This window comes from Zophobas morio, unplaced genomic scaffold (assembly GCF_036711695.1).
Source record: "Zophobas morio isolate AGI-343-1 ecotype UQ-CSIRO unplaced genomic scaffold, CSIRO_AGI_Zmor_V1 ptg000008l, whole genome shotgun sequence".
Lineage (NCBI taxonomy): Eukaryota > Metazoa > Arthropoda > Insecta > Coleoptera > Tenebrionidae > Zophobas > Zophobas morio.
The window spans coordinates 8,345,044-8,359,252 of NW_026972113.1; the positions used below are offsets into that span (position 1 = coordinate 8,345,044).

Sequence of the window (14,209 nt, forward strand, 5' to 3'; positions counted from 1 at the left end):
CGGCCATATTCCCCCAACATGGTAACATGTAGGTGCATTCTAGTGACAGCTGATTAATACTAGTGTGTGGTTCAAGTGTTCAATATCGTCAAAAATCATCACTATGCTAGTGAATTTATAGTGACACCGACCCGATTTCGCTTCTACAAAGCCTCATTGAAATTATTTTGCGCAGTAACCGAAAATCACAATGTTATTGAGTTAACAGGTGACCATCTGTTTGTAGTGGCAGAATTCGGAATTTTCGCATAATAGGACGTGAAAATGGGTGATATGGACGAGAATTTAGTGAAAGCGGTGAAACACTACCAAGATAGCTTGGACAGACACACTGAAAACAGGAACGATAATAAGGTAGGGCTTTTTGAAAAATATTTGTGACACTTGGGTGAAATGGGGTTTTTCCAGCTGTTGCATTACTTGGATAGGTTGTACAAGCTCCCCATTAAGGTGGTACATTTGGAACAGACCGGGGTGGGTCGTACGGTGAATGGGTTACGGAAGCTGGGTGGAGAAGTGGGTGAATATGCGAGGCGTTTGGTCACTAAGTGGAAAGAAATGGTGGTGGGGGAGCAGGAGGAAGAGGAGGATGAAGATGAAGAAGATGGGTATCAGACTGGTGAAGATCAATCAAGTGACGACGATACGCAAAGTCCTGAGATAGAGCAAGTCCGAGAGAATTCTTCTAGTCATAGGAAAAGTGATAAAACTCATAACGAGACTGACGATAGAAATAAAGTGAGGAAAAGCGGAGAACATTCCTCGAAATCGGGTCATACAAGCCATAGTTCAGAGTCTAAATCTTCCAGCGAGAAAGATAGACATAAAGAAAATGGCCATGACAGACACAAGTCACATAAAAGGAAAGCTGAAAGTAGTGAGGATGAAACTCCAAAGAAAAAAAAGAAGAGTGAGGGTGACAGTAGACACAGACGGCGGATCGACAGCGACAGCGAAGACGACAAGAAAAGAGACAGAAAACACAAAAAGTATGATAAACCAGAAAAGAAGAAACCCAGAGACTCCTCAGACGACGACAGCGAGCATGAAACTAAATCAAAGGAAAAAAGACACAAACACGAGAAGAAAAAAATTCGAGAGTTGTCTGACGAAGACAGCGACGACGAATACAGAAGTCGTGAAAAGAAAAAGTCGCACAAGTCACTTGATAAAGATAAAGAAAAACCAAGTACATCGAAAGACACCCATAAAGATAAACACAAACATAGCAAAAAAGAAGACTACAAGAGGCACGAACACAGCTCTAAAACCAAAGAGAATGATAAAAAGAGTAAACACAGAAGCGAAGAGAAAGAGCGAACGAAGGATAAAGGCGACGATAAAAAAGAAAAAAAGAAAAAGGTGGCGAATGGGGGTTTGAAAATTACTGGGATCGATTCCGGCTCTGGAACGAGTTTCGCGGAGGCTTTGGGGATGTGCGAGCCCTCCTCTAGTAAAAGCAGCGCTAAGAAAAAGCCAACTGAGAAAAAGGAGAAGCCGCCGAGTAAATCAGATGATTCGGTATGTTTGCTTTGTTTGGGTTATTCATTATAACAATTAGCATTTATTTTCATGCGTAATTACGTTTTAGAATAAATTTATTTGCTTTAAAACATGCGTGACGTCATGGCGACATGCGATCGATTCGGGATGTGTTAAGATGACGTCATCAGTTTTTTAGAGGGGATGGGTCCAAAATACGTTATGCAACCGGTATTGAGATGTGTATTTGGTTATTTTATAGCCGAAAGTTAATCTTTTTAAGTAAACGTTTCCATCTTTTGTAAATTTGTTCAGTTCGATAATCTGACGGCATTTCAAAGATTTTTTTATCAACGTTTATGATGTAGGTGGAAGTAATTTATTTACCGTTGAAATGAAAATCTAATGTTTACAATGTTATCTGATGATTTGTTTTGGGGTCATTTCGAAAACAGGCGCTGGAACAATAAGCCGACCAAAAAATTATCGCACTATCTGTACCTATTCTAACTATATTAAAGATTGTTGGTCATAAACACCGTGTCCTATAAAGATAATATTTTAATGTTTTATAACGTACTAAGAATATTTTCATTGGTGTTTTCGCTACTGTGGTATATTTATGTTCAGGTATTTTAGCGGTGGTGCTCTAATTTTAAAATTAGAATTTCGAAGAATTGAAAAATTCTTTTGAAAAAAATTGAAAAAAGAGCAAGTGAAAAAACATCAAAAAATTGGAAAATCGTAAAGTCAAAAATTGAAACATCGAGAAATCGAAAAATTAAATAATTGAAAAATTTTACTACTGTAAAATTGAAAATTCAGAAATCAAAAATTTTGAAGATTGAAAAATCCAAAACTGAGAAGTCGAAAAACCGAAACATCAAAAAATTGAAAAATCTGAAATTTAAAAAATCGAAAAACTGATAAGCCGAAAAAACCGAAAAATCGATAGATCGAAACATTGAAAAACTGAAATGTTACAAATTAAAAAAAATAAAATGTGGAAAGATTGAGAAATCCAGAAATTGAAAAATTCCTTCAATTGAAATGTTGAAAAACTGAGAAAACGAAAAGTCGAAAAATTTTAAAAATCGAAAAACCGAAATGTCAAAGAATCGAAAATTTGAAAAATCGAGCAATCGAAACACCAACACATTGTAAAATCAAAATATCGAGAAATCTTACATTGAATAATCGAAAAATTTAACTACTGAAAAATTCAAAAATCAAATTTTAAAAATTTGAGTATTCTAAAACTGAGAAGTCGAAAAATCGAAATATTGAGAAATAGAAACATCGAAGAATCGAAAATTATAAAATTTAAAAAACCGAAAAATTGATAAATCAAAGAACCAAAAATTTCAAAAATCGAAAAATCGAGATGAAAAGGAAAAATTCCTAAAATTGAAATGTTGAAAAATTGAGAATGAAAAATCGGGGAATCGAAACACTAAAAAATCGTAAAATCGAAAGATATAAAATTTTAAAAATCGAAAAACTGAAAAAAATTGGAAAATCGAAAAATTGAAACATCCAGAAATCGAATAATCGAAATATGTATCAAAAAATTTAAAAAATCGAAAAATTGATAAATAAAAGAAAAATTGATTAACCGAAAAATTGAAAATTCGAAAAAATATGAAAATTGAAAAATCGAAAAAAAATTGAATAACGGAAAAATTGAAAAATCCCAACCTGAAACATCAAAGAATTGAAAAATCGAGAAATCCAAAAGTCAAAAATTGGAAAAATGAGAAATGAAGAAATTCAAAAATTGAGAAATTGAAAAGTCGAAAATTTAATTCTTGAAAATCAAGAAAATGAGAAATCGAAAAATCGGAAAATCAAAAAATCGAAATATGTAGCCCGAAATCGAAAAATTTAAATTTAGAAAATCGATAAATCGAATATGTACTTGAAAAAAGGAGGAAAATTGAGAAATTGAACAATCGAGAAAGAGAAAAAAAAGAAAAATCGAAAATTTTAAAAATCCAAAAATCGAAAGATTGAGAAATCGAATATTAAAAAATTGAAAATTCGAAAAAATCGAAAAATTGGGAGATGCAGAAATTGAAAAAATCCTAAAATTTAAATGTTGAAAAATTGGGAAATCGAAAAGTTGAGAAGTTGAGAAATTGAAAAGTCGAAAATTTTAATTATTAAAAAAATCGGAAAATTGAAATATCAAAAAATCGAAAAATGTAAGACTTAAAAATAGATAAATTGAAATACCAAAAAAATGAAAAACGGAAAAAATTGGGAAATTTAACAATCGAGAAATCGAAGTATCAAAAAAAATGGAAAATCGAAGATCCAAAAATTTCAAAAGCCGAAAAATCGCCAGATCTAGCAATCGAAAAGTTGAAAAAATTAGAATATCGGAAAATTTAAGAATCCCAGAGATTGAAATGGAGAAACATTGAGAAAACGAAAAGTCGAATAATTTCAAAAACCGAAATGTCAAGAAATCGAAAATTCGGAAAATTGAATTGTTAAAAAATAAAAAATCGGGAAATCGAAAAACTGAAAAAAACAACAATTAAAAAAACATTAAAAAATTGGAAAATCGTAAAGTCAAAAATTGAAACATCGAGAAATCGAAATATCAAAATATTGAGAAGTCGAAAAATTAAATAATTGCAAAATTTTACGACTGTTAAATTGAAAGTTCAGAAATCAAAAATTTTGAAGATTGAAAAATCCGAAACTGAAGTCGAAAAATCGATAGATTGAAACATTGAAAAACTGAAATGTTACAAATTTAAAAAATTAAAATGTGGGAAGATTGAGAAATCCAGAAATTGAAAAATTCCTACAATTGAAATGTTGAAAAACTGAGTAAACGAAAAGTCGAAAAATTTTAAAAATCGAAAAACCGAAATGTCAAAAAATCGAAAATTTGAAAAATCGAGCAATCGAAACACCAACAAATTGTAAAATCAAAACATTGTAAAATTTAAAAAATCGAAAAATTGAAACATCCAGGAATCGAAATATCAAAATATCGAGAAATCTTACATTGAATAATCGAAAAATTTAAGTACTGAAAAATTGAAAATTCAAAAATCAAAAATTTTGAAGATGGAAAAATCCAAAAGTGAGAAGCCGAAAAACCGAAATATCGAGAAATAGAAAGATCGAAGAACCGAAAATTCTAAATTTTAGAAACCGAAAAATTGAAAAATTCAAAAAATCAAAAATTTCAAAAACCGAAAAATCGAGATGAAAATGAAAAATTCCTGAAATTGAAATGTTGAAAAATTGAGAATGAAAAGGCGAAAAATTTTAAAAATCGAAAAATTGATAAATCAAAGAAAAATTGAATAACCGAAAAGTTGAAAACTGAAAAATTTTAAATTCAAAAAAACGATAAATAGAACAATTAGAAAATGGAAAATTCTAAAACTAAAAAAATCGAAACATTAAATATCAAAAACTTGAGAAATTGACATTAAAAAGTTCAAAAAAATAATGTTTAAAAAGTCGAAGAAGTGAAAAATTGAAAATTCGGAAAAAATTTAAAAATCCCAAACCTGAAACATCAAAGAATTGAAAATTCGAGAAATCCAAAAGTCAAAAATTCGAAAAATGAGAAATGCAGAAATTAAAAAATTGAGAAATTGAAAAGTCGAAAAATTTAATTGTTAAAAATCAAGAAAACGAGAAATCGAAAAATTTAAATTTAAAAAATCGATAAATCGAATATGTAATTGAAAAAAAGAGGAAAATTGAGAAATTGAACAATCGAGAAATAGAACAAAAGAAAAATCAAAAAATCGAAAGATCGAGAAATCGAATATCAAAAAATTGAAGATTCGAAAAAGTCGAAAAATTGGGAAATGCAGAAATTGAAAAAATCGAAATATCAAAAAATCGAAAAATGTAAGACTTAAATAATCGAGAAATCGAAGTATCAAAAAAGTTGGAAAATCGAAGATCCAAAAATTTCAAAAGCCGAAAAATCGAAATTCGAAAAATCGCCAGATCTAGCAATCGAAAAGTCGAAAAAATTAGAATATCGGAAAATTGAAGAATCCCAGAGATTGAAATGGTGAAAAATTGAGGAAACGAAAAGTCGAATAATTTCAAAATCCGAGATGTCAAGAAATCGAAAATTCGGAAAATTGAATTGTTAAAAAATAAAAAATCGGGAAATCGAAAAACTGAAAAAAGAGCAATTGAAAAAACATCAAAAAATTGGAAAATCGTAAAGTCAAAAATTGAAACATCGAGAAATCGAAATATCAAAATATCGAGAAATCGAAAAAGTAAATAATTAAAAAATTTTACTACTGTAAAATTGAAAATTCAAAAATCAAAAATTTTGAAGATTGAACAATCCGAAACTGAGAAGTCGAAAAATCGATAGATCGGAACATTGAAAAACTGAAATGTTACAAATTTAAAAAATTAAAATGTGGAAAGATTGAGAAATACAGAAATTGAAAAATTCCTACAATTGAAATGTTAAAAAACTGAGAAAACAAAAAGTCAAAAAATTTTAAAAATCGAAAAACCCAAATGTCAAAAAATCGAAAATTTGAAAAATTGAATTACTAAAAAATAAAAAATTGGGGAATCGAAACACCAAAAAATCGTAAAATCGAAAGAAGTAAAATTTAAAAAATCGAAAAACTGAAAAAAATGGAAAAATCGAAAAATTGAAACATCCAGAAATCGAATAATCGAAATTTAAATAAAAAAATAAAAAATTGAAAAATCTGAAATTTAAAAATTCGTAAAATTGATAAATGGAAAGATTGAAGAACCGACAATACTAAAATTTAAAAAATCGAAAAATTGATAAATCAAAGAAAAATTGAATAACCGAAAAATTTAAAAATCCCAAACCTAAAACATCAAAGAATTGAAAAATTGAGAAATTGAAAAAGTCGAAAATTTAATTGTTAAAAATCAAGAAAACGAGAAATCGATAAATCGAATTGAAAAAAGGAGGAAAATTGAGAAATTGAACAATTGAGAAATAGAAACAAAAGAAAAATCAAAAATTTTAAAAATCGAAAGATGGAGAAATCAAAAATCAAAAAATTGAAGATTAAAAAAAAATTGGAAAATTGGGAAATGCAGAAATTGAAAAAATTTAAATGTTGAAAAATTGGGAAATCGAAAACTTGAGAAATTGAAGAGTCGAAAATTTAAATTATTTAAAAAATCGAAAAATGTAAGACTTAAAATATAGATAAATGGAAATACCAAAAAAATGAAAAATGGAAAAAAATTGAAAAATTTAACAATCGAGAAATCGAAGTATCAAAAAAATTGGAAAATCGAAGATCCAAAAATTTCAAAAGCCGAAAAATCGCCAGATCTAGCAATCGAAAAGTTGAAAAAATTAGAATATCGAAAAATTGAAGAATCCCAGAGATTAAAATAGTGAAAAATTGAAAAGACGAAAAGTCGAATAATTTCAAAATCCAAAATGTCAAAAAATCTAAAATACGAAAAATTGAATTGTTAAAAAATAAAAAATCGGGAAATCGAAAAACTGAAACAAAGAGCAATTGAAAAAATATCAAAAAATTGTAAAATCGTAAAGTCAAAAATTGAAACATCAAGAAATCGAAAAATTAAATAATTGAAAAATTTTACTGCTGTAAAATTGAAAATTCAGAAATCAAAAATTTTATATTGAAAAATCTGAAATTTAAAAAATCGAAAAACTGATAAGTCGAAAAAACCGAAAAATCGTTGGATCGAAACATTGAAAAGTGTTACAAATTTAAAAAATGAAAATGTGGAAAGATTGAGAAATTCAAAAATTCCTACAATTGAAATGTTGAAAAACGAAGAAAACGAAAAGTCGAAAAAATTTTAAAAATCGAAAAACCGAAATGTCAAAAAATCGAAAATTTGAAAAATTGAATTGTTAAAAAATTGAAAAATCGAGCAATCGAAACACCGAGAAATCGTAAAATCAAAACATTGTAAAATTCAAAAAAACGAAAAATTGAAACATCCAGAAATCGAAATATCAAAATATCGAGAAATCGAACATTGAAAAATTTAACTACTGAAAAATTGAAAATTCAAAAATCGAAAATTTTGAAGGTCGAATAATCTAAAACTGAGAAGTCGAAAAATCGAGAGATCGAGAAATCGAAACATCAAAAAATTGAAAATTGTGAAATTTAAAAAATCGAAAAATTGATAAATCGAAAAAACAAAAAAATGTAAAAACCGAAGAGCAATAATTGAAGAATCGAAAAGCTGAAAAATCGAAACAGGGGGAAATCGAAAAATCGAGAAATATAAATAGCCTGAAATGAAGAATTAAAAACTGAAAAATTAGCATATTGAAAAATCGAAAAACTGAAAAATGGAAAATCGAGAAGTCAAAAAATCGAGAAATCGAAACATCAAAAAATTGAAAAATATAATATTTGAAAATCGAAAAATTAAAAAATTGAAGAAAAATTGAATAACCGAAAAATGGAAAAATCCCAAAACTGAAACATTAAAGAATTGAAAAATCGAGAAATCGAAATTTCAAAAGATTGAGACGTCGAAAAATCGAGAAATCTAAATAGCCTAAAATGGAAAAATTAAAAACTGAAAAATATTAAATTAAAAAAAAAGGTAAGCCAAACAATTAAAAAACGGAAAAGTTAGTATATTGAGAAATTGAAAAATCTAAAATCAAGAATTCGAAACATTAAAAATTGAGAAATCGAAACATCAAAAAATTTAAAAATATAATACATATTTAAAAAATCGTAGAAGTGAAATATCGAAAAATTGAGTAATCCAAAAAATCTAAAAACTGAAAAATCGAAGAAAAATTGAAAAATCCCAAAACTGAAACATCAAATAATTGAAAAATTAAGAAATCGAAAAGTCAAAACATCGAAACATTGAGAAGTCGAAAAATGTAACTGAAAAATCATGAAAACGAGCAATCGAAAAAAGTGTAAAATTTAGTGTAAAATGTGTTAAAAAGAGAAATTGAAATTTCCAAAAATCGGAAAGTCGAAAAATCGATAAATAGAAAAATAGAAAAAATTGGGAGATCGAACGATAAAAAAAAAATCGAAATACATATTGAGAAATCCCAAAACAGAAATATCGAAAACTTGAAAAATCAAAAATTAGAAAAATTCCTATACAATTTTGATTTTTTCCAAAAATCTCGATGTCTAAGATTCAATACAGATTCATAAACCACAAGTTCAAGACCATGTTATCTTTTAACTTTTAAATAACATTTATTCGACAGAATTGTAAAATTCTGGAGGGGATAAATTTTTATTGACAATTTACCATATTTTCGATAACCTTAAAACGTTTGCAAGACTCAAAGCATTCGATTTCGCAATTTCAAAGTAAAAGTGCAACAATTTTGTTATACAATTCTGAATTTTTGAATCAAAGGCAGTGGCGGAGTATGGGTGATTAAAGTATAATATGTTAATGAACTATTAAGTATTGACGTAATTAGTTGTAAAAAAAAACAGTACCACACAACCTCCCCTAAATTTAAAAAAAGTAAGTGAAAATTTTGAACGACCCTTTTATGTTTCAGACCATAAAAATTGGCGCAGATACACAACTGTACAAACCAGACAAGCATGCAACATCAAAAAATTAAATTTACAGGGGATGTTCAGAAGTAATGAACATGAAAATCGATGCTATTGTGTTTCAAAGACGAGGGAAGTTCTATCTAAAAATCTTAGATAAATTATTTAAATTTAGGTGAGGTTCTAAGGGTGTGGAAAAGTATTTTATAACAAAAGAAATTCTTATTTTCGAACCCTGGATTATAAACGCAGCCTCTGTAATGAGGTCATAAATAAAAAACTACATTACCTACATTAATAACTAAAAATGTTACCAAAATAAGATCATAAATTAAAAACTCACCTGAGAAAAAATGTTGGTTGCCTACATTAACAATAATTATAAATGTAACCAAAATATAAAAATAACACTATAATTCCGTTTTCAGGTTCCTAAATTACTATTAAAAGAACCAGTCGTCGAGCCTCTAGATCTGAATCTATCAAGCCTCCTCCCCTCAATCACTCCCAATTATCGCCCTCTAGGTAATCTACTATCTTCCGATGCCCAACCCAAGAAGTTCTTGTCGGAGTCCGAAACCCTCAGCAACATCATCAGTTCCAAGAACCAAAGGTACATGACACACGATTTGAAAATTTTTATCTAATTCAAAATTCCAGGACTAAGGTTTATTCAGGCAATAAAGTAGGTTACGGCAAAGTCCCGTCGCTCTTCGAGCTGTGCACCCGAATCCTCCAAGACAACATCGACGCCTTAGAATACACCGGCGGCGTCCCTTACATCATCCTAAAACCCATATTAGAAAAAGCCACCCCCAACCAACTCTACATGATGGAGCACCACAACCCCTACCTAATCGAAGACACCGACGAACTCTGGCAGTTACACTGCCAAAAGGAATTCAGAAACAAGCCCCGCCAAGAACTCGAAACCTGGCGCGAAATGTACTTGCGGTGTCTGGACGAACGAGACGCCAAACTCAAAGCTCTAACTGCCAACATCAAGCAATCGCAGGATAAGTCGCTCCCAGTGCGCATGACTAAACTAGCGTACGTGGACGCGGTGGCGAAGCCACCGCGAAACATAGGTAATTTCTAGAGTTTCCAAGCCGTCTAGAATTTCTATGTGTTTTTTGGTTCCAGCGCGAAAGCAAGCCAAAAACGGAACCGCCTTCGATATTCGCAAGCCTGCCGTCACACCTTCGTCCAGACTGAACTCGCTGGCCACCGCAGGAGAGGCCGGGAAGGTAGCCGTGCCTAACCCGGGAAGTCGGGCGGTGGAGAGGACGAGCAGTCACGCCACCAAGCCGAAAAAAGCGCCTTTAATGTTGAAAAGTATAAGTTCTTTTAAGAACAGGTTCAAGAGATAACCTGAACGGGACTCGATTTTAATTGCGGTGGGATTATACTAGTACAAGTCTATTGTTTCGGCTGTAAGTATAGTTTTACGGTTTTTGTGTTTGTGGTAGGATTGGTTCCGTGATTTTATCGTTTGTGATTAGTTAGGATTTAACAGTCGGTCTTTTTATGATTTAGATTTTTTTATGTTGACGTTTTCGTCGGTGCTGTTGAGCAATGTGATTGTGTTATGATTGTATCATATGTTGTCATTGTATATTGTCATTTCACGAGGTTATACTGGAGACAGTGTAAAAGTCGGAACGATTGTTGTAATTATGTAAATTAGATTTTAAAGTAATTTAAAATATTTTTATAGACATAAGGACCTACTTATATGTTAAGTAATAAAGGTGTACACGCTGCGGCGCAACTGATGTTTTATTGCCAAGGCGACATCTATTTTGTCACTGACTGTACAGTTACTAGATAACACAACGATTACAAAAATCAAATCAATCAAAACAGTGTAGGAAACACCATGAAAATGCGTCAGTATCATAAGTCTGTGATCATAAGCTTTGATCAGTGGCGTACATTTACGTTGTGAATGGGGACAACCTAAAAATATATTTCCACCTTAATTCTTAATTGAATGTACAGAATCTTCTACTAATGCCGATTACCACGTGACGAAGAAACAAAAAAATGTTGGCAACCCGCAAGACGTTGTTCGTGTAATTACCGCCAATGTTTTGCGCATTGCCACCACTTCTTTAGTTAGACTTTGTTTATCTTCTTCTGTGACAAGTTTTTTTTTCTTTTTTATTTTATTCGTTGTTCCGTTGCGTGGTGAAAGCTCACACAAAAATTTGAGCTCCCAAGAAGTGTTGTTTCAGTTGTACACAACATTGTCAAGTGAACTCACAATTTTCGTTTGACTGTACAAAAATTAAGTGTGTACAAACCAAAGTAGTGAATAGCTAAATCGAAAAACTGTCAAATATTTAAAACAGACCACTGAAAGTTAATACAATTTTGAATTTGAACTTTAATATATATTTTAAAATTATCTTTACAGCCTTGAACAGCTGAAAATGGCATTAAACCTTGTGTATTTTTGCAACGTCATTTTCCAAATTGACGGGTGTTATCTTTAAAACGCATTAATCTAATGACTTTTTCAGGACAGGGTAATTCCGGCCCTTAAAGTTGAGTACCTCTAAGTACCGATCTACTATTGTTAGCTAAGTACCTACCATAAATCACCAAATTTCTTGAAGGACATTTCACTACTAGCACTATTGTGACAATTTTTTTGGTACATCGTTTATTTTTAACTCTGTTGTTCTTTGTTACTATCTTTATTTAACCAAATGTCACTCTGGTTTACAATGGGAATTTAAATTTTAAAATGGATTTTTGTTTTTGCTATCTGTGATCACAAAATATTTAATTTATAAATTAATACACAACTAATAAGTAACTAATTAGTACAGTTTTATTAAAAAAATATCGGGCAGTTGTCATTTACTAATGTCATACCTTGTAAAATGTGCTTTATTTAGATAACCTTAATTTACTGACATCGTTTGATTTTTGAAAAGTGCTAATATTTGTCAAAATGACAGTAAAACTTGAATCACATATGATTTGTCATAACTCATAAATGATAAAATGACAGTGCCCAATATTTTTTTAACAAAACTGTACATTATACCAGATGAGATTAAAAAAAAGTTGTCTATTTACGTTGTACTCTCTCTTTTTTTTTTAATTAATGGTGCCGGCATTGAAACTATTTGACAGTTGTTTGACCCTGCGGTTTGATCATAAGTTCAAACTGAACAAAAAACGCTGTGTTGTCAACACAATTTTTTTTAACAATGAATTCCAAAGATTGCTAGACTCTAGTTATAACTACATAAGTGGGGGTTTTAAGACAGTTTGGCCTAGAACCCCCATTACTTTTTGTTGAGGACCTGTCCTTGGACTGCACTTATTTTCACTCGATCATCGCGCAAACCTCAGCTTAAGGGTCCTAAGACAGACCAAATTCTTTTACAAAAAGTAATGGGGGTCCTAAAAGAGATCAAACTGTTCCACAGAAAGTAATGGGGGTCCTAAGACAGGTCGAATTGGTTGTCTTAAAATGATGGGGGTCCTAAAACAGGTCAAATTATGGACAAAAAAGTAATGGGGGTCATAGGAGGGGTCAAATTCGTCGACAAAAAGTAATGGGCGTCCTAAGACAAACCAATTTTTGCCACAAAAAGTAATAAACCTAAGACAGGCCAAATTGTTCAAAAAAAAGTAGTGGGACCTAGAACAGGTGAAATTGTTCGACAAAAAGTAATGGGGGTCCTAAATTCATCAATAAAAAATGATGGAAGTCCTGAGATAGACAGCTCAAATTAGTCGACAAAAAGTAATAAGAGTCCTAAGACAAGTCAAATTGTTCTATAAAAAGTAACGGGGTCCTAAAACAGGTCAAATTTTTCGACAAAAAGTAATGAACTTAAGACAGGCCAAATTGTTCTACAATAAGTAATGGGACCTAAGACAGGCCAAATTGTACGACAAAAAGTAATGGGGGGGTCCTAAGATAGGCAAAATTCGTCAACAAAAAATGATGGGGGTCCTAAGACAGCTCGGAATGTTCTACAAGACATAATGGGGGTCCTAAGAGAGGCCAAATTCGTCAACAAAAAATGATAGAGGTTCTGAGGCAGCTGACATTAGTTGACAAAAAGTAATAGGAGTCCTGAGACAAACCAAATTGTTCTATAAAAAATAATTAAACTAAGGCAGACCAAATTGTTCTACAAAAAGTAATGGGACTTAAGACAGGTGACATTGTTCGACAAAAAGTAATGAGGGTCCTAAATTCGTCAATAAAAAATGATGGAAGTCCTGAGACAGACAGCTCAAATTAGTCGATAAAAAGTAATAGGGGTCCTAAGACAAGTCAAATTGTTCTATAAAAAGTAACGGGGTCCTAAAACAGGTCAAATTTTTCGACAAAAAGTAATGAACTTAAGACAGGCCAAATTGTACAATAAGTAATGGGATCTAAGACAGGCCAAATTGTGCGACAAAAAGTAATGGGAGGGTCTTAAGATAGGCAAAATTCGTCAACAAAAAATGATGGGGGTCCTAAGACAGCTCGGAATGTTCTAGAAGACATAATGGGGGTCCTAAGAGAGGCCAAATTCGTCAACAAAAAATGATAGGGGTCCTGAGGCAGCTGACATTAGTCGACAAAAAGTAATAGGAGTCCTAAGACAAACCAAATTGTTCTATAAAAAATAATTAAACTAAGGCAGACCAAATTGTTCTACAAAAAGTAATGGGACTTAAGACAAGTGAAATTGTTCGACAAAAAGTAGTGAAGGTCCTAAATTCGTCAATAAAAAATGATGGAAGTCCTGAGACAGACAGCTCAAATTAGTCGACAAAAAGTAAGACAAGTCAAATTGTTCTAAAAAAAGTAACGGGGTCCTAAAACAGGTCAAATTTTTTGACAAAAAGTAATGAACTTAAGACAGGCCAAATTGTACGACAAAAAGTAATGGAGGGGGTTCTAAGATAGGCAAAATTCGTCAAGAAAAAATGATGGGGGTCCTAAGACAGCTCGGAATGTTCTACAAGATATAATGGGGGTCCTAAGAGAGGCCAAATTCGTCAACAAAAAATGATAGGGGTCCTAAGGTAGCTGACATTAGTCGATAAAAAGTACCAAGGGTCCTAAGACAAACCAAATTGTTCTATAAAAAATAATTAAACTAAGGCAGACCAAATTGTTCTACAAAAAGTAATCGGACTTAAGACAGGTGAAATTGTTCGAC

The 14,209-nt window shown here is 31.0% G+C and overlaps 1 protein-coding gene across 1 annotated transcript; it reads left to right on the forward strand.

Moving 5' to 3' along the window:
* Positions 1-4: 4 nt before the first annotated feature.
* LOC135125209 (transcription elongation factor B polypeptide 3) lies at positions 5-10,794 on the forward strand. The gene is made up of 6 exons (XM_064050614.1): positions 5-174; positions 227-354; positions 409-1,521; positions 9,452-9,636; positions 9,684-10,111; positions 10,167-10,794. Exons 2-6 carry the CDS (start codon positions 265-267, stop codon positions 10,391-10,393), a joined length of 2,043 nt encoding a protein of 680 aa, XP_063906684.1. The 5' UTR covers positions 5-174; positions 227-264; the 3' UTR covers positions 10,394-10,794.
* The last annotated feature ends 3,415 nt before the right edge of the window (positions 10,795-14,209 follow it).